The sequence below is a fragment of the Leucoraja erinacea genome, chromosome 27, assembly GCF_028641065.1.
Source record: "Leucoraja erinacea ecotype New England chromosome 27, Leri_hhj_1, whole genome shotgun sequence".
NCBI classification, from domain to species: domain Eukaryota; kingdom Metazoa; phylum Chordata; class Chondrichthyes; order Rajiformes; family Rajidae; genus Leucoraja; species Leucoraja erinaceus.
Genome location: NC_073403.1, coordinates 15,334,759 through 15,354,610, shown reverse-complemented (window position 1 = coordinate 15,354,610; position 19,852 = coordinate 15,334,759). Strand labels below are relative to the sequence as shown.

General features: G+C 39.1%; 1 protein-coding gene across 6 annotated transcripts in view; it reads right to left on the bottom strand.

Moving 5' to 3' along the window:
- Positions 1 to 17,190, bottom strand: part of LOC129710264 (V-type proton ATPase 116 kDa subunit a 1) — a 52,434-nt gene extending 35,244 nt beyond the window's left edge. The window contains exons 1-5 of one of the 6 annotated variants that reach the window (XM_055657143.1): positions 17,080 to 17,190; positions 10,513 to 10,684; positions 8,656 to 8,734; positions 8,185 to 8,282; positions 7,219 to 7,347 (exon numbers count right to left, since the gene is read on the bottom strand). In XM_055657143.1, the coding sequence (XP_055513118.1) occupies positions 7,219 to 7,347; positions 8,185 to 8,282; positions 8,656 to 8,734; positions 10,513 to 10,629 (423 nt within the window). In that variant the 5' untranslated portion in view covers positions 10,630 to 10,684; positions 17,080 to 17,190. Of the gene's footprint in view, positions 1 to 7,218; positions 7,348 to 8,184; positions 8,283 to 8,655; positions 8,735 to 10,512; positions 10,685 to 16,924; positions 17,047 to 17,079 lie in introns of those variants that run through there. The other 5 variants (XM_055657145.1, XM_055657142.1, XM_055657147.1 and 2 more) reach the window with 5 other exon arrangements.
- Between the last annotated feature and the right edge of the window lie 2,662 nt (positions 17,191 to 19,852).

Below are 19,852 nucleotides of genomic sequence, written 5' to 3'. Positions count from 1 at the left end.
CTCTCAGTAATTTTATGGTAGATGTTCTAATTTTTCCTACTTTTCAGGGGGTAACTTTAGCAATTTACAGCTTAGCTGTAGTTTGAAGTTGTGCAGTGTGGACCTACACAAACTGACAACTAAGTGGAGATATTTAAAAGACTACCTGTCAAGCCTTCAGCATATCATTTATGCATTTAATCACCATTGAAAAAAAAAAGATAACAATGTTATAACGTAAAATGCACATTGATCACAACAATTATTAGCATTATATCCACTATACATATGAATATTAAGGGAATGTATGGAATATGGGTATAATGCAGGCTAATGGCAGAAGATCAGCCAAAAACAGATGGCCTTAGGGGTCAAATGATCTAATTGTACTCCTCATTCATTTGTTCTTATATAAAAGCTACATACATTTATCAAGAAGTCTATTTCTTGAACCAGAGAAAAAATTTGAAATGTTTATGCAAAGTTAAACCTAGAGCTACAAAGTGGTTTATACAGTCAAATCACAACTGAATCAAGCAGTAGTTTTTTTTAATATGCTTTTCTTATCCACTGCAGTGTGGATCCTCAGTAAACTCGTCATAATTTGTCAAAAACAAGATAAAGCACATGACATCTAAAATATGGTCAAATCTTCAGTTATTTAAGGGCAGAAGGAAAGCAGTAGTATTTTTTTAATTAAATCACAAAATATTGATTTCCATTTTTTCCCCCCCAAAAAGTATACGAAACAATGTTTCTACTCCCTCCCAGATGTTTTGAACTGATTCTTCAGTTCAAGGCCTTGATTTTATTTTTGTACAGTTCCATTTTGGCAAGGAATACCAAGCTCATTTTGCCAAAATTTCCACCACTGCAAAAACACAAGCAAAATATTCACATAAGATTTTTAAAAGAAATTTAGAAGTTGACTGCCACTCCATAGTTGTTATCATTAAATATAATGGATGTTTTCTTTTTGAAAAGTTAATAATTGACAAATATAATTAGAAAAATCAACACGGCAATTAGTTACAAATCGGAATGCTAAAAGAAAGTATTCTTTCTAAAATTGGTAAAGAGCAAATTTTGAAATTATGTGGCGGATTCTACGGTTAACCTAATTAAAGAAAGGACGTCACTAGAATGGGTTACTTGTGCCTTTGCATAATCAGATCAAAAATTATGGTCTGCTATTTGGTTTTTGAAAACCATAATAAGGAAAAAATCTATTAAATGATTAAATCTGATTAGTATACATTACTTCTTGAATTGCAACTAGTATCATCAGATTCATTAATTACATGGTTAACTAATTAGGATAACTGATTTCAAGATGCCTTTCAAATAGTTTGAACTGTTTGGGCTTAATAGGTCTAACATACAGGAACCCAGTAAGACATTTATACTGCACTTATAATACTACAGTGCTCTGGGTTTCAGCAATTAGGATGAGTTATATCACCCACATAGTTTTAATCTGCCATCACACTGTGGACAATATAATGAACTGTCAATATCACAGACAATTAATTTTAGGCTTAAACTGTTGACAGAAAGTTGAGATCTATCTTGCCCTTAATTGACAGAAGAATATGACAAAGTGTTCTTTGTATGTAGAAATGTCTGTTTTGTAATTAGTGAGAATATCCTGATGTTCCCAGATTTTAAGTATATTTCATTGTTTTGGGGGGTTTAAAAATACGTGCATGAAGCTGTTTAGACAGTCAAGTCTTATGACCGTTTAAAAATAAGAGATAAAGGTGCTTGATGAATCAATGTATAAATCTATTTCAATTTTGTATTTATCAAAGTATAAGTGGAATCACTTAATCCAAATGCAGTCTCAATCGCTTACCCAAGCTGGAAGCCGAATATCAGCTACACACTCCCTTCACACGAGCTTCAAAGGAATCGCCTGCCATCATCTTTATGGCCATCACTCAGATGCTACCAATCCAGTATTTGCATTTCCCCAAGGCAATTATATAAATTATGGATTTCCCATTTCTGAACAAAAAGACTTGCATTCCAATAATCATGGTTGGATGAAAGCCCAGGACATAAAACTGAATGGTCAATTTACCAACTTGTCACAACAGCTTTTATGAAAAACTGACAGGAGATCTAAAAAAAACATGAGATACTGGAGCTAGGAATTCTATGGTGGCTACTTTGGGTAATTAGTTCTTCAAAACACCCAAAGAAAGCACAATCTTGGACCAGATATAATTTATCATATCTAGGAAAAAACTGCAGATGCTGGTTTAAATTGAAGGTAGACACAAAATGCTGGAGTAACTCAGCAGGACAGGCAGTATCTCTGGAGAGAAGGAATGGGTGACGTTTCGGCTCAACCTGAAATGTCACCCATTCCTTCTCTCCAGAGATGCTGCCTGTCCCGCTGAGTTACTCCAGCATTTTGTGTCTACCTATAATTTATCATATATTTATAATCAACAAGCTTAAAGGTGTGGAGTGCAACTTCTAAATTTACAATTAAAAAAATCATCAAAACAAATTTACAAGCAAGAAAAGGGCTTGTCTTGTACAGTAAAATTTGTGTTTTTATGGCAAAAAGTTGGACAATATAGCAGGTGCATTTCACATGTTTGTGCCCATGAAATGTGAAATGGCTTAAGATGGAATCTATATTGAGTCAACTATTACATAAACCTTATTGTCAGTCCAGAAGTTGGCATCCTGAAGCCTTTTAAATGTTCAGATGTCTAAAGAACAAAACCAATATCAATTATCGAGGTTTACCCCAGGAGATTTAATAGAGGTTAATGTCCAAGATTAAGCAACGCTCGTCAAAGGTCTTCAGAATATACTAGATCTCAGATTCCTGAACTCCAAAATGCTGCTGATTATAACTAAATATCACTGAATATAGAATGGTAACTTGACAACATTATTATATTTGAATTCTTGCTGCATTTTTTTTTTTTAAGTTGGTATTTAATGTCATGAGGCCTGAGGAACAACAACCATGTCCCTTCATAGGAAGTGTGCAAATAAATGGAAAGATGAACAATTTGATCCAAAAGCTGAAAAATAGATTCATAAAGGTATAATCATTGGTGAATGTTGATTTACTTTAGGCAGCGGGTAAAGATATTCAAGACCATTTCCCAAGGATTTTGCAATAGACTGGTGATTCATTCCCATAAATAACTGATTTGAAAAGGCATAATAAATCGGTAAATTAGATTTTTAAATAAAGTACGTTGTAGAGTACATCACAAGCCCCATTCTGAGATTGATCTCCACTATAGAGCCACATGCACCAGTATACTTATACTGAAGAAACATCATAATTGCGTTTCCATTAAAAAGCAAATTGTTATTAACCAGCTTACGAAATGGAAAAAGGTGGGTCCCGTTAACATATAAACAAAAAGCTTCCCATGTGTGGCTCTTTATTGGAGATCAAACCATAAACACATTTCTGAATTTTTCCAAAATGGTCAAGAGAAACACAAATCAAGTTTGCGACAGTTCACTCAAAATAAGCAGAGAAGAAGAAAGCAAAAGAAAAAAAAAATCACAAGAAACTTGGAGACGGAAGGGAGGGATGGGAATCTGCATGCCATTAACTGTTACTTTTCCAGTCTTCCTTAGATTCCTGCACTTAAGGCTGCTTACGCGGAATGATTCAAAACTTAGCTCTCGCGTTGTTATTGTTCTGCCTATTTTTAAGAAACAGAAGACTGGGAAAAGGACAAACATGATTAACGTATTCGTGATCTTTCAGCAGCCAGCTAAAATGGCTTTACAGTTGTTACAAGGAGTAGATACAAAACTTTTTTGCTATAGGATCATGCTAAAAAACAATTGTAAACATGTACTGCTCAATTAAATGAATTAGATTGTCATGGTATCAACTGATCACACTATCAAAATATTTCACAGGTATTTTTCCTCAAATATCTTTCGGCAGCTCCATACAAGTCGAGAGAGGAATATTCTACTTGACTGCTCTACTGAGACAAACATTTTTTTTTAATAGATCAAAAATTGAAATTCTACTTCAAACACCATTTCAAATTATAGTAGATATCTGCTGTAGAAATATTTGAAAATATATGATCAAAGTTGCCAATATCAAATACTGCAATTGAACCAACATTAGGAAAGAAAATACATTTTGATATATTAAATCAAAACATTATAATTTGAGGATTGATCTGTGAATATGATAATGAAACAACTACAGACAATTTGTACTAACTACAGTTAAATCCACAAGATGGCATGATACCACATGGATTTTGATTTTCATACATCATTGAAGCTGGACTTAAAATCAAATTTGCTGTTGAGAAATTAACTGAGAATTATAAAACATCGGCTTTGTAAATTAATGACTTCAAAACCAATCCTGGGGCTATATTTACCTGACCTGCCTTTTTCCTTCAGCATTCCCCCACGTTAGATGAAATGCTACATAACTCACTGACAAGGGATTTCCAGAATCCATCAACATACATCACCAGAAACATAAATCGGCACTACTGCAATTAAAATGACACCCGATTGCTCAAAATGGAACATTTTCAAAACCGCAGCTAAGCCCATAACATTTATACAGAGAGGAAAAATACCTGCTTCCCTCAAGGTCATTTTATAGTTTGAAAATCTGTGATTTGTGATTTCCAATTTTCAGAATTTTCAGTTAGAAAAAAAAACATTGAACCACATGGTATAATTTTAATTATTTTCAAGTTAGCAGCTGCAAATTACTGTGCAGATATATGTCAGTATTTCATTTTGTCATAGGTGAACTCCCTGTGACAAGAGGGCGTTGTTATACTCTTCAAATGCGCATGTCAATCTTCATATGCACTACTCAAAAATGTCAAAAGCAATGAGCACCATATTAAAGCTGAGTGGGACACCAAGTGTAGGTTCACTTTTAACTTAATTAACAGGTTATACAAAATATTTAGTGTCCTAATTTATATCAAAATCTCATAAAGGCACACTTAGGAAGCATATTACTTGACACTGACTCATTTCAACAATATTAATTTACACCTAGCTAGAATATTAAAGTATTTTTATATTGCTCTGAAATAATGAATTAGTTGAATGTGGCAAAATGAAACTGAAGGAAAGACTGCAGAATCATAAAATCAGTCTGACAATTTCAATTGTATCACATTCAATTTACAATGTTTGAATACTAACTATTTCAATACAGACTAATATTAGCCTAAATGTTCAATAAAACACATGCACAGCTGCTAAATGAAATAGTACATGCTCAAAAGTCTCAATTGTCTCCAAGGTTCAAATTTGAAAAGTACACTTCCTCCAGCTGTTTGACATTTGATGTCTCCATTTCCACTTTTGGCACATCGGGCAATAGTTTAGAAATGTGCATGAACACGCAAATCAACCCGGGCAGGGGAAGACAAGCTCTCATCTCCTCAATCTACATTAATACTGCGGAGGATCCTGAAGATAATTGCACCAATGCACTGAGAAGCATAACTGGCCAAGCAGTTATCCCACAGACCATTTAATTGTAAATCACAGATCAGTGGTCATTAATTCTAGCTAAAAGAAAGTGCTGGAAATACTCAGCAGGTCAGGTGGCATTCTGTGTTGAGGGAAACTGAATTATTATTTTCAGATCAATGACCTTCCATTACGACTGGAAAAGTGCAGAAGCAAGAATCAATGAAGAGTCATTAATCTGGAAAGAAGTGTCTCCTTTGATTGCACAATAACTGTTAGTGAGGAGACTCTTGAACAACAAAGGCTTGACCATAATATACAGATGTGTATATTTAGCCTTTCAATATGACAATATATCACTGAGAGAAATGATAGCCTCAATTTTGTTGGTAAATGACAATAGTTCTAAACCAAATTGTCAAGTCTGAGGGCGCGCAAGATTCAGAAATCTTGTGCTGATACAGAAGTCCCTAGATACAGAAAATCCTCAACCACTTTCTGCTACTGTACGTACAATGAGATCGAAAAGCTGGGCTGATGTGTATGGGCATACTGCAGTATACAACCGATGCAAGGTCTGTGAACTTATTCACTTAGGATATTTATGGGTCTGCGGGGAGAAAAAAAGTTAACTACAACTTTTTTTAAACTATTTATTGTGCAACAATAATAACTGTTTTTAATTGTCTTTTTAAAAATAGATTGACTTTTAGGGTTTCGGCCCGAAATGTTGCCTATTTACTTCACTCCATAGATGCTCCTGCACCCGCTGAGTTTCTCCAGCATTTTTGTCTACCTTGGCTTTTAATATCATGTTTATGTTTATTATGTTTTTAATATCACTAAATATTTCAGCAGCAAGTTGGGAAGAGGCTTTGTCGCAGTCCAATATTTCCAGAGGCCACTCAGGGGCTCGAAGTGCTATTCCCCCTCCCCCCACCATCACCTTACCCATTGCTTCACTCAAGGCTATTCCACCCCTTGGCGCCTCTACATTCATCTTCACGACCACTTAGACTTAAGATCAGCTTTCCAAATCCAGAGACAGCAGGTTCAGGAGAATTGGGGAAAGAGAGTATGCCTGCCCATAGAAGGCATTGGTCAACAGATAATTTGAAGGAAAGCATAAAACTGCATCATCCTGCCTTATGTGAGATATTTAGGATGAAGATTGGTGCTTTTACAAAAAGATACATCGCAGGAGCAGTATCAATTTGAATCCAATTTTCTAACAAGTTAAACAATATACACTTGCCCATTCAGCATTAATAACACTCAAGTGTAGACTTTGACTTTTAACAGTTGAATCAAATACACAGGACTAGATGTTAAAAGTCCCTTGTGCCAATAGGTGGGGAGCATTTCACGACATCCGTTGATTGTTGAGAGTGGTAGACGCTCAACATCGGTGGGGTGCGGGGGGGTGAGCTTATAAACAGCATTAATTGATCCTATTCATTTCTCAGCAGTATAATGACCAATTTAAAATAAAATTGAAAGGGATTTCAGATTAAATTAGGCAAAGCAAATAAGCTAAATATAAAATTATGCATGTTTGTTCTAAAGGCAAATCAGCACAAAAAATTAATTTTAGTAAATCATTGAAGTATTTTGCATGGAGTATTACGTCTTTTTGCAATGAGCAATTTTGATGTAAACCTGCAAATTAGAAATATAGAAAGAAAGACCAACAGCAATGTACACATGCATTGCAAGCTTAAACTAATCCTCAACAAGGCATGGTGTATAAACTGAAATAAAGCTCAATAATCCGACCTCATCAAAGAACTGCTGAGTTCTACGAAGAATGTATTTCAATTCAGTCAACTCTAGAAAGTTACGTTTCAATGCTTCATGGTTAGTATTAATTTCCTTCATTTCATTTTCCAGTTTTTCAAAGGTTGCCTGAAAAAGTCACAAAATGTCATTGTTATTGCAAATTTAGCTATTATACATTGAAGATACAATTGCCCAGGCGCAATGCACCTTTTAAATTGATTTTAAAATTGGTTAACAAGCCAATAAGAAACTGCAAATGCTGATTTATACCAAAGATAGACACAAAATGCTGAGTGACTCAGCGATTCAGGTAGCAACTCTGGAGAACAAATATTACTTGGTTTAAAAAAAAAGGGTACATCACCATTATATTAACAAGAATCACAACTCAGAGCTTAAATGGAAACAAGGGCTAATAGCATGTATAACGCAAAATGGTTTGTTTCACATAATGCAAAACACAAACCTCCCATCACTGTGACCCATTTGTTATGAAGACAAGCATAACCAATTCCATTCCCTTTATGCATTGCCAATATCTAACTTCTGAACAAAGATAGTGTAGTCGAGAGAGAACCAAAAATATATCAGAGGAAAAAGGGAAAATGTCTATGCAAGTTTAAGCTAATTGTCATCAATTAATTCAATAGTTCGATTTGTGACAATGGAAAGGAAACCACACATTAAAAATGAATGTATTGTGAATGCCATTTTTTCTCTCACTAACAATGCTAGTAGGGAATTCAATCGGTTGTCCCCTTCACGGCTCAAGACTGATTAACTGGGTGAAGATGCACCCGAGTCATAAATTGAAGTTTGTTTCAATGCAATGAAATAAAAGCAAGTCTATGCATCAATGACAATAATCATTTCTGATTTTTAGAATCATTGTTCCTTTTGGGGAAAATAAAACATTAAGGTCTAAAGTAAGATTTACCCAAGACCCAATCAGGAAATGCTTACCTCTAAATCAATCATGTCACGAGGAAAAGGAACCTCAGGATTCTCTCCAGTGTCCAAAATGGTAAGGTTTGCTTTTCGAATTTCCTTTTCAACAAAACCTGAATTTAAAATAAAACAAATTCAAAGTAAATGTATATTGTCAGATAAGCATTCAAACCAAAGGATAAATAGTCCATCAGTAACCAAAACTCTTTATTCTTTAATTTGCTCTTTATTCCTATGCTCATTCCTGCTGTTAAAAAGTTCCATTCAAGAGAAATAACATTTTGGTGCATAAATATTTTTATAAATTTTAATGCTCTTTAAATGAAAAGGAATTTGAAGAGTTGAAGATTGCTATGTCCAGGTTATTTCAAATATGAAGAAATAGAACGTCATAGATGATAACTACATGGCAACATCCCCAATATTCTCCTTTTAATACTGTAAAGAGACAACCAAAATTACTCTCAAATGCATTAAAACACTCACGGAGTTTGCGATCCATTTCTTCACAACGACGAACTTCATTTACAAATTTGCGTTGAAATACATTCACATCCGGATTTAACTGTACGGAGGAAGAAAATTAACAACTTCCTCAGTGAATTTCTGTCACACTTTTACAATTTACTGTTTTACAGAATATTTGATTTACAGAACTCAAATGCACATTTTAAAATTCTGTTAATCTCAGGGAAGATTTGCAGAATACAGTGGATGCAGGTTCTATATAAACAGAATAAATCAAAAAATACAGATTCCCCACAGCAGACATTATCAAATACATTAGGGTAGGTGCAGCAAACAGACACCTGACCACTGTTGCAACTAAAAAATGTACATCAAGGTCAATTTAAAATTGCTCTTTGCAAGTGTGTCTCGGTACCTGACCCGAGACAACTATCTACAGTCTCATAGAAACATAGAAATTAGGTGCAGGAGTAGGCCATTCGGCCCTTCGAGCCTGCACCGCCATTCAATATGATCATGGCTGATCATCCAACTCAGTATCCCGTACCTGCCTTCTCTCCATACCCCCTGATCCCCTTAGCCACAAGGGCCACATCTAACTCCCTCTTAAATATAGCAAAGTCTCTACCTACAGGTTCTAAATAAATTATTTCAGTGATAAATACTTTGTAGCACCCGGACATCAAATAAATGAAAAATTAGGAATTTATAAATAATAATGAAATGAAACCCTATTTCAGTTTGCTATAAGTAAACTGGAATTTAATGTATTCACTGTATTCACAACAAAGACCAACATTATCCATAATATTTTGCCAGGCTGGTGAGGACTGAAATAGTCAGTTCAAAAACTCTAGGCAACGCAATAATGCATATATAAAGCAAGCTAGCATCCAAACCCATTACTCAAACATAAAGCACCCTATAAAGTAAACTAACCTCCAAGTACACTAGGTACTTTTAATTAGCAAGGTAACAAGGTCAGGTTCACATGAACAGTAAGGTGGCACACATTCATTTTTTATCACATAAGCTCACCAGCAGCTGTTAGTCCTTTCACCCTTTTTGTTATTTTAGTGTCTAATTGTATGTTTTAAATGTTTCTTAGTGCGTCTTATGTGGGAGGTGGTGGGGGGGAATAGGGAGAAACCATTTCCCAGTCACTTACCTGGACGGAGATGGGTCTTTTCTCCTTGTTGCATCTTCAACCCCCCCCCCCCCCCCCCGCGGCCTACCAAGTGGATTGGCGCGGCCTTTCCTACCGGAGACCTGCCAGACCTTCAGCAGCAGCGCAGCACTGAATTAACAATGCGGAGCGGAACGATGCGTTGCCGGGGATCGCCTGTGTTGGAGCTCCGGAGTTTTGGGCCTGCTGACTTTAGCATCGTGGAGCTGTGGTTTGCGGAGTTTCTAGCCGCGGGCACTGATCTTAACATCGCGGAGGCCTGGAATCTTTTGCCGGGGATTGCCAGTGTTGGAGCTCCGCCCAGCTCGGCCTGTGGACTTTGGAAGCCGCGGTCTCCGGTAAGAAGCAGCCGATTAGGAAACTGTAAGTGTGTTCAGATCCGTTCCGACGTCGGAGCTCCGATCATCCCGGCGAGAGGGCCTGTACATCGGGCCAGCCATAGCGGCGACTGCGGAGGGTTCAAAGACCCCGACCATGGGTGAACAAAGAGGAAGATGACTGAACTTTATTGCCTTCCATCACAGTGGGAAACATAGATTCCGCTGTGGTGGATGTTAATGTTAAACTCAATCGTATATTGTGTTCCTTTTATTTTATTTGGCTGTATGGTAACTCAAATATCACTGTACCAATTGGTGCATGTGACAATAAATTTGAACTTGAACTTGAAATGGATTGCATCAACTTACATCTCGAAACTGAACCATTCCAAGCTCCCCCAGCTCACTGACACAACAGTAAGCAGCTTCTGACTGTAGGAAAAGTTGTGCCAGCGTCATCTCCTCACTCCGGAAAAGCTCCCCCATGGTGGATCACTGCAGAGGTACCAACTATTTTCAATAAATACTTTCTGCTTTCTTTCTAAAATAAATCAAGGAAAATAGATTTAGTGATAACAGACAAACTTACAAAATACTTAAGTACAGTGACAAAATAATGGCAGATTTCAATCAATTAAATGAGGTACTCGGATACTTTATGTACATGATTCTTGTTTTTTTAAATCTCCTCTGAACCTATAGTCAAATTCAGAAACGGGAGTCTCCCTCTCCCTTTGCAACTGGGTCCTCAACTTCCTTATCCACAGACATCAATCAATACAAATTGTCAACATATCCTCCTCTGACCATGAGCAGATTCAGATTCAGATTCAGATTCAATTTTAATTGTCATTGTCAGTGTACAGTACAGAGACAACGAAATGCATTGAGCACAGGGTCATCTCAAGTCTGCATGCTCAGCCCTTTGCTCTACTCGCTCTATAGCCACAACTATGTTTCCAGAAACAGCTCCAATGCCATCTTTAAATTCACCAACCATACCACTGCTGTTGAATGAATAAGGGTAACAATGAGTCAGAGTACCAGAGGGAGATTTATAATCTGGTTGAGTGGTGCCAGAGCTTCTCCCGACTCCAGCATGACCAAGGAACGGATGCTGACTTCGGGAAGAGAAGGCCAGGGATCCACAAGCCTGACTTCATCGGCAGGACAACAGTGGAGAGAGTCAACAGCTTCACGTTTCAGGGCATGCACAACTCTGAAGATCTGTCCTCGGCCCAGCATAATGATGCAATCGCAAAGATAGCTCCTCATTAATTCTCCTTGCTCAGATGTTTGAAGAGATTCGGCAAGTTGCTGAATGCTCTCTCAAGCTTCTTCAGATATGTGGTTGAGAGCACACTGTGGTATCCCAAACGCTCAGAAATGGCGCAAATTTGTTCAGTCCATCACGGCTACTGACCCTCACATCAAAGGGATCTACAAGAAGTGCTGCCTCATGAAGGCAGCTAATCACCAAAGATCCACACCTCCATGGCCATGCTTTTATCTTGCTGCTGCCATCAGGAAGAAGGCACAGAAGCCAAAGTACTGTTACCTCCAGGTTCAAGGACGGCTTCACCCCATCAACAACCATTAGACTTTTGAAGCACACTATACAATCCTAGCCACAACCCTACCTCAGCAACACTGTGCACTTTGAATTGGTTGCACTAGATACTTGTTTGCATTATAGTGGTCTGGTTACCTAGTATAACCGATAAATGTATAATAAACAAAAATACAAGAAATTATTTGTTGTGTTATTTGTTAATGTGCCTTTAAAAGCTTCAAGTAAAATGCCATTGTTCTGTTCCTGGTGAATTGACAACTAAACACTTGTGACTTGTCCATGTACTTAGTGTGGATGATTCTATTATTATTATTATTCAAACAAGTTACCTGCCCTGCAACTTGAGCTTTTCACTATTAATTGCTGCAACACTTTTTAATGCTATATGATTCTGTTTGTGCTTGAATTTTTCAATAAATTCCATAACATGTACAACATCCTATGAATGCTTACATCTGGTATTTTAAACGTATATATTCTGTCATGTATCCTTCCTTTAATTCTGTAATGGTAAAACACTGAACTGTAAAATTGTTTATATATTTGACTACAATATATCGATATTAACTAATTCACGTGTAAATTATATAAATTTGCAATTGTTTTACCACAAGTTTTCTTCACAGGAAGCATTACTAGCTTACTGTAACCACATGCATTGCACAAATATTTTAATGTAGTTAAAAGACATCACACCAAACATCAAATAACATTTTGCAGAGGCTTAAGGAAATATTGGAACAGATGGCCTATAGTTTGATCTAAAAACAGGCTTTAGTAAGCATGCTAGTGACAGAGAATTACTGTACAGAAACAGGCCTTTCGGCCCACTGTTCATCAAACGCCTATTTTTACAACAATTTTATCCAAACCCATTTTATTCTCCCCACATTTCCATCAGTTTTCCCCAAATTCTACTTCTCACCTAATACAATAAGTGGCAAATTCCAGCGGATAATTAACCTATGAATCCGCACACATCTTTGGGATGTGGGGGCAAACGGAGCACCTCAATGAAACATAGTTACAGGAAGAACATTAAAATCGAAAGGATATAAAAGTTACAGTGACATCGAAGCTTTGGGGAAAAACTGCAGGGCTGAGGACCTCGGCCTTAGAAACCATGTTAGTCAAAACAAGTGATTAAAAATGGCGGATGTACAAGTAGCCAGAACGAGAAGGCCAGGGATTTGACAAATGTACAGCTCAGGCATTGAAATATCAGGGGTCATAATAGGCAAGGCAACTCAAGATTGATGATTGAAGAGAGCATGTTATGATAGTATATAAACGCCAGAGATAAAATGGTATAAGAGGAAAGAGGGAAGCGAAAACTGGAGTAATCAAGGCAGGAGATAACAAGACAAATTGTGCTGTCTGGAAATAGAGATTAGTAATTATCAACTGCTAAATCTTAAAAATGTCTCAAACATCTGAACATATCAACTTAGATTGCACCAGGAAAACAGCAACTTGGATTCCATGCCAGCTCAGACATGGCATTGTCTGAGCTGGCATAATTTGGATTGGAGACCTTTTTAATTTCAAAGCATATTCCAAACGTGAGGATCAGGTCAGCAAAGGGGAATGTTATATTCTTTTATGTATTTGTTCTATGGTTTTCTATTTTTAAGTTTTATTTTTTAACAATTTGGTTTGATATAACTGGGTTATGAAATGCTTTCATAAACATCCTTGAATGACAAAGACATTAAAAACAAATGTTAATCCTTGACAACTTTGACAAAGATCCTCACCCCTAGCTTTGCTTTCTGTCAACGCTTGAGAGAAAATTCTGAAGGTCGGATTTCTACATTATTCTGCCAGAAATAAAGCCACTATTAACATCTCCCACATAATTTCAAGAACAGACAATGAAATCAGCCTTCGGCTTCCAGCCCAGGTGCGTAACGATGATCAGTCTGTATGTAATGAAGCAGAATAGGTCCAGCAAGAAAAGAGGTGAATATTTTGGCAGATAAGATGACTGAGAGACAAAAACAGGTAATACTAGACCAAGTGCAGGTTGGGTCTGCTCCCCCAACGCAGCCATTTGCTACCCGTAGCCCCCACGGGAGACGTGGTCCTTCAACTCAAGCCGTTCCCGAACATAAAATTCCAGCACTCAGCAGTACGGCTGTTTTTAAATGGCGTCTTTGAGGCGAGAGGCGAGCGCCAGCAGCCGTTATGGTCGCTGGCCAGCAGGAGGCGACATAATGAGTGAGTGGGGGGGGGGGAGAAGGATTTTATTTTAAATGTGTGCATAAACACGACAAAATTTAATGAGGAGTGGATACTTTGAATGAAAAGTGAAATCTCTACCGAAATGGAAAAAATCTCTACCAAAATGGAAAAAATCTCGGCGTTTCTGGGTCTGGTGTTGGCGTAACAACGAATCAAAGGCTGGCAGCCACAAGTCAGGCAGAAACACACACACACACGGCCAGCCAGCCACAGAGTTTTAATATTATATACTAGACCAAGTGCAGACGCGTTGGGTCTGCTCCCCGAATGCAGCCGTTCCCTACCCGTAGCCCCCACGGGAGACGTGGTCCTCCAACTGAAGGTTCGAGCACTCAGCAGTGTGGCTGTTTTTAAATGCTGTCTTTGAGGCGAGAGGCGGGCGCCAGCAGCCGTTATGGTCGCTGGCCAGCAGGAAGCAACAAAATGAGTGTGTGGAGGGGGAGAAGGATTTTATTAAAAATGTGTACATAAACACGACGAAATTTAATGAGGAGTGGATACTTGGAATGAAAAGTGAAATCTCTACCGAAATGGAAAAAATCTAGGCGTTTGTGGGTCTGGTGTTGGCGTAGCAACGAATCAAAGGCTGGCACCCACAGGCTGGCAACCACAAGACAGGCAGAAACACACACTCACACACAGTTTTAAATATAGATAGATAGATAGATTAGAACTAAATGCAGGTGTTCTTGGTACAAAGTGAATGTATAGTTTGGAGAAAAATAAGGAACTCAGTGAGTCAGGCAGCATCCGTGGAGGAAAATGGACAGGCGTAAAAGTATCCTGACCTAGAATACCATCTATCCCTTACCTTCCACAGATACTGCCCAAGCTACAGAATTCCTCCAGCTGTCTTTTTTTTGCTCAAGATTTCAGAACCTATAGTCTCGTTTCCCCATTTTATATTGTTTAGTTCGGAACTTACTTCAAATACTAAAACAACATTTCAAATAGCACAAATTTTAAATAATTGCATTACTGCATTTTGCTTTATCTTATTGTGTTTACATTTAAATTGGTGACACTTTCAATGCTGAAAATACAAATACTATAGACAAATGCATCCAAATAATAATGAAAAAGGACAAAGCTTCCAGCTATCAATCATCAATTCTCCAATCCCATTCTGAACTCTTGCTGACCTCCATTATACACCAAAGCCCAATATATGCTTGAAGAAAATAATCTAATTTTCCGCCTGAGCATTCTACAAGCGTCAACATTCAACATTTAACACGATGCAGACATAACAGACTGCAGACGCTGGAATCTCAAACAAAAAGCAAGCTGGAGGGACTCGGTAGATCAGGAAGCATCCGAGCAAGCAAATGGTTTGGTAGACATTTTGGATTGAGGCACTGCGTCAGGACTGAGATTGTAAAGGGATGGCCAGAATTAAGAGGTAATAGAGTGAACGAGGCAGAAGCTGGCAAGCGAGAGGCAAATCCTGGTGAGCAGGGATTAGGTAGATGGAGCCAGGTACCAGAAGCAAGAGTGGAGATAGTGACAGTCTTGATGGCGATAAATTGTAACTGGCGGCACAGATTACAGAACATGAGAAGACGTGGAGCCAGATAATTGCGGGATGATGGGCAAATGGGAAGAGTACAGGGAGAATGGGAGAAAACCAACGGGTTCAGTGTGTTGTTGATAAGTAGACGGAAGTAGATGGGGAACGAGGAAATCACCTGTGTAACGGGGCCATGGTGGAAGGAAGGGTGCGTAGAAGGGAACCTGGGTGGATCAGAAAGAGAGAGAAAGGAACGGAATGGGTGCGGGTATCCTGAGGCCTCTTCTCTATTCAGTCATCTCCTCTAGTCACATCCTCTCCAAACAGACAAGCTGCAATTATCAAAAAATGCTGAAGAAAGTCAACGGGTGAGGCAACATCTATGGAGAGAAGGAATAGGCGACTTTTCGAGTCGGGACCCTTCTTCAGATTTGATAGATCTGCATGGGTGCTAAAGAGGAGTGATTCTACCATTTGGTGTGGCAAAGAGAGAGAAAGGAGAGAGGGAGAGAACCCCAGGCACAGATAACCCTTTAACTCTGAGGAAGGGTCCCGACCCAAAACGTCATCCTATCCTTGTTCGCCAGTGATGCTGCCTGACCCGCTGAGCCACTCCAGCACTTGTTTAAGGAAGAACTGCAGATGCTGGATAATCTACCTTCAATTTTTCCAGCATCTGCAGTTCTTTCTTAAACAGCTGCAATGATCATACCTTCAACACCGTCTTGCTAATTCACTTTGCATCCCCACCCTTTCAAAGACATTCTTTTTTATGTCATCATCATCCTACCACATAACCAAAATTGTTTCTCACTCATTCTAGTTCTGATGATTGGTCACGGGCGTGAAACCTTAATTAATTTTTCTCCACCCGATGAATATTTCTGGCATTTCTAATTTTCTTTTACATTTACAAGTAGGATTTCACAAACGACATTTTGGTATTTATGTAACTGGCACCTTCACCAATGCAGACTACAAACGATTCTAGCATTACCACCAGCTCACTGAGTGGACATTTATAATTTACTGTCTTTTAAACCTGAATAATTTGACAGGTGAATCGAAGAAGGGGGGGTCAGAATAGTCTCTCGCTCTCTTCTCCAGGCCCGGCACCCCACCTGCCGTACCTGACACCCCCCGCCCTTCCTCCAGCCCCCGGGACGGGCCCGACACCCCCTCCCTTGGCCCTGTTACCCACTCCCCTGTCATTCCACCCCCACCCCGGGCCCTTCACTCGTCCCCCGCACCTGACACTCCCCGCCCATCCTCCAGGCCCCGGGGCCGTGCCCGTCGCCCACTCCCCTGAGCCTGTCACCCATCCTCTGCCGCTCCACATCTACCCACTCCCCCGGTCCGGGGTCTGTCACCCACTCCCCTGGGCCGGGCTGGGCCTGTCACTGCCCCCCCCCCAGACCCTCAGCCCCAACCCCGTCGCCGATCCGCCCCCTCACCTCGGTTCCCTTCACCCCACACGTTCGTTGCCCCAAAGCGCCCCGGCCTCAGGTCGCCGGTCGCTGCGGACGGATGGACGGATGATCGGAGGGTGAGTGAGTGAGTGGGTGGGTGAGGAGCCGGAGGGACGGATGGACGATGAGAAAACATTTACCTTTACCTCGGCCGCCGCTGCATCAGCTGATCTCACCGCTCAACTGCGGCGGCGCGCAGGCGCAGGCGCCGTCACGTCTCAGCCCATTCCGTCACGTGGACCAGCCTCCCCCACCGACGATACCAGAGCAAGTGCTTTGCTCCCCACTGACTCTCCATCTGCACTGCACGCTGCCTCAGGAAAGCAGCAGTCCACATAATGAAGAACAACTCACACCAGAGCCACTCTTCCCCCCCTTCTGCCATCTCCCATTAGGCAGAGGATACCTCCAGATTATTCCCCACTGTTAGCAGATCATCACATAAACCAGAGTGTTATCCTGATCTTCCAACCTTGTGCATCTTGGACTTTTTGTCTTTAACTGTAATGCTGTAACACTATATTCTGCACTCTGGTGTTTTTTTTCTTTTTGCACTACCTGTTGTAGTTGTGCATGGCTAGATTGTGCTCATGCATAGTTTGATTTGACTGGATAGCATACAAACAAAAACCTCTCACTGTATCTTGGTGAATGTGACAATAATAAACCAATACTGACCAATGGTATGAGGATAGACACAGACAGCTGGAGTAACTCAGCGGGACAGGCAGCTTCTCTGGTGAGAAGGAACGGGTGACGTTTCGGGTCGAGACCCTCCTTCAGACCCTTATCGTAACACCCAATTTATTGTATAAAAAACCTATCCTTACTCAGTCTAAACTTAGACTATCTTGAAATAAAGATATTTTTAACCTTTTGCTGTGAAAAGCAATTACGTGAGTGAGCAGTAACTGTGGTTGGACACTCATAAGGACACATTAGTACTATTGGAAATTTGGCTGGGTTTAAGTCTTTGACTTTTAATTATTATCATTCCTCTGCATTAGTGTTCTAATCTTTATTTCTCTACCTGGTTTGACCTCCCATTTATTATTATCAAATGATAGCAGATACATTTCAAGTAAATGTGATCAGTTCTGCAAATGAACCACCTCCTATGTTACAGTGGTTGAAAAGAGATAAGACTGTGTAGCTCTTGCATGTATAACTTGTAAATTAGCAGTCGGTCACACCGTCGATTAGGAAACTAATTGAATTAAATTGTTGAAGGAAAAGTTTAGTTTATAGATTTCATTTCATTCCTGTCAAAAAACATATTGTGTTATGTTTATTCATAATTGAAGTAAACTGTATTTTGTGAGTAATCCAGATCTTTTTAGAAATGAGTTTAAGTTCACATCGCATCACACTTCGTCGTGTTATGTAACAAAATATTTTGCTGAATAATAGTATTGGTATTGGTTTATTATTGTCACATGTACCAAATTACATGGGAAAACTTTGATTTACGAGCTGTCCATGCAAATCATACCATACATGAGTAATGCACCAGAGAAAGTGAACAGATTTCAGAATATTGTGTACTGCTACAAAGAAAGTGCAAATAAAAAAATGCAGAGCCACAAGAGTTAGATGGGAAGAGGAGGAATTCATCCTTAGTTATCAAACGTTTCATCCAAGAATTTGATATTAAAGGGGACAAAGTTGCTCTTGAATCTGGTGGTACATGCTTTCAAGCTTTTATATCTTCTGCCCGATGGGAGAGAAGTGAAAAAGGAATGACCAGAGCGTGTGGTCCTTGATCATGTTGGCTGCTTTCTCAAGGCAGCGTGTAGATTGAGTTGATGGGGATGGGAGCCTGTCCTGTGTGATGGACTGGGCTGTGTTTACAAGTAGATCAAGTGGTGTGCATCGAAGTCGATATGAGAAAGAATTTTTGAATAAAGAGTAGTGAACAGTGGAATCATTTTCAAGACACATAAACTGATGTGAAGGAAAAATATTGTGAAATTTTACGTTTTTTAGCACACAAAAAAATGATTATGGTTTTAGTAATGTCGAGGACTTATGCTATTTTTACTGCATTGAAGAAAGCTTGACAGAAATGTAATTTGCTAATAATATGGGAATTATTGTTATAATAATATCGGGAAGCCAACATTTTTTAATCAATGCTATTGGACTGTTGAAAACTTGGTGTGGAGCCACCCTCGAACAATTGAAATCCTTCTGGGAATGGGGTTTCAAAATTTAAACACTGCGATAATGGACAAAGGCAATGTTAAAGGGGAAATTGTGGATCATGATGTACATGTACCTGAAGTCCTTTTCATTCTTGGTGTAGAACTTTCATGTATGAGAAGTGTTTTGACGGTTGCCCAGTGCATTTTGAAACCTATCAACACTCCCCTCATACATCACTGCATTTGTGAGCTCAATAATAGACCCGAGGCCTGAATCTATTCTCACTGATTCAAAGGCTAGAGACTGCAGATGCTGGAATACTGAGGAAAACACAAAATGCTGGAGGAACTCAGCAGATCAGGCAGTATCTGTAAAGGGAAAAGGACAGTCATGTTTTGGGTCAAGATCTCTTCCGACATCATCTGTCCAATTCCCTCCATAGATGCTGCCTGACCCGCTGATTTCCTCCAGCACTTTTTTGCTTACAGATTCAAAGATTAATCTTCCTCTGACAGCAATCACCTGATTTGTCATGTTCGATTGGATTGAAATCAATGCAATTTAATTTTACTCTCCCATGTTGCTCGATTTACTCCAAGAAAAAAAAATCTCAAAACTGTTACACTCGTGTTATCTTTATGCGTAAGGACTCTACAGACATTTAGACACATGGTATGCACATGATAGAATCCAAACAATTACTCTTTGTTAGAGAAACATGACTCTGGAATTGGATCCAATAATTCATGCCTACGGCAACCAGGGATA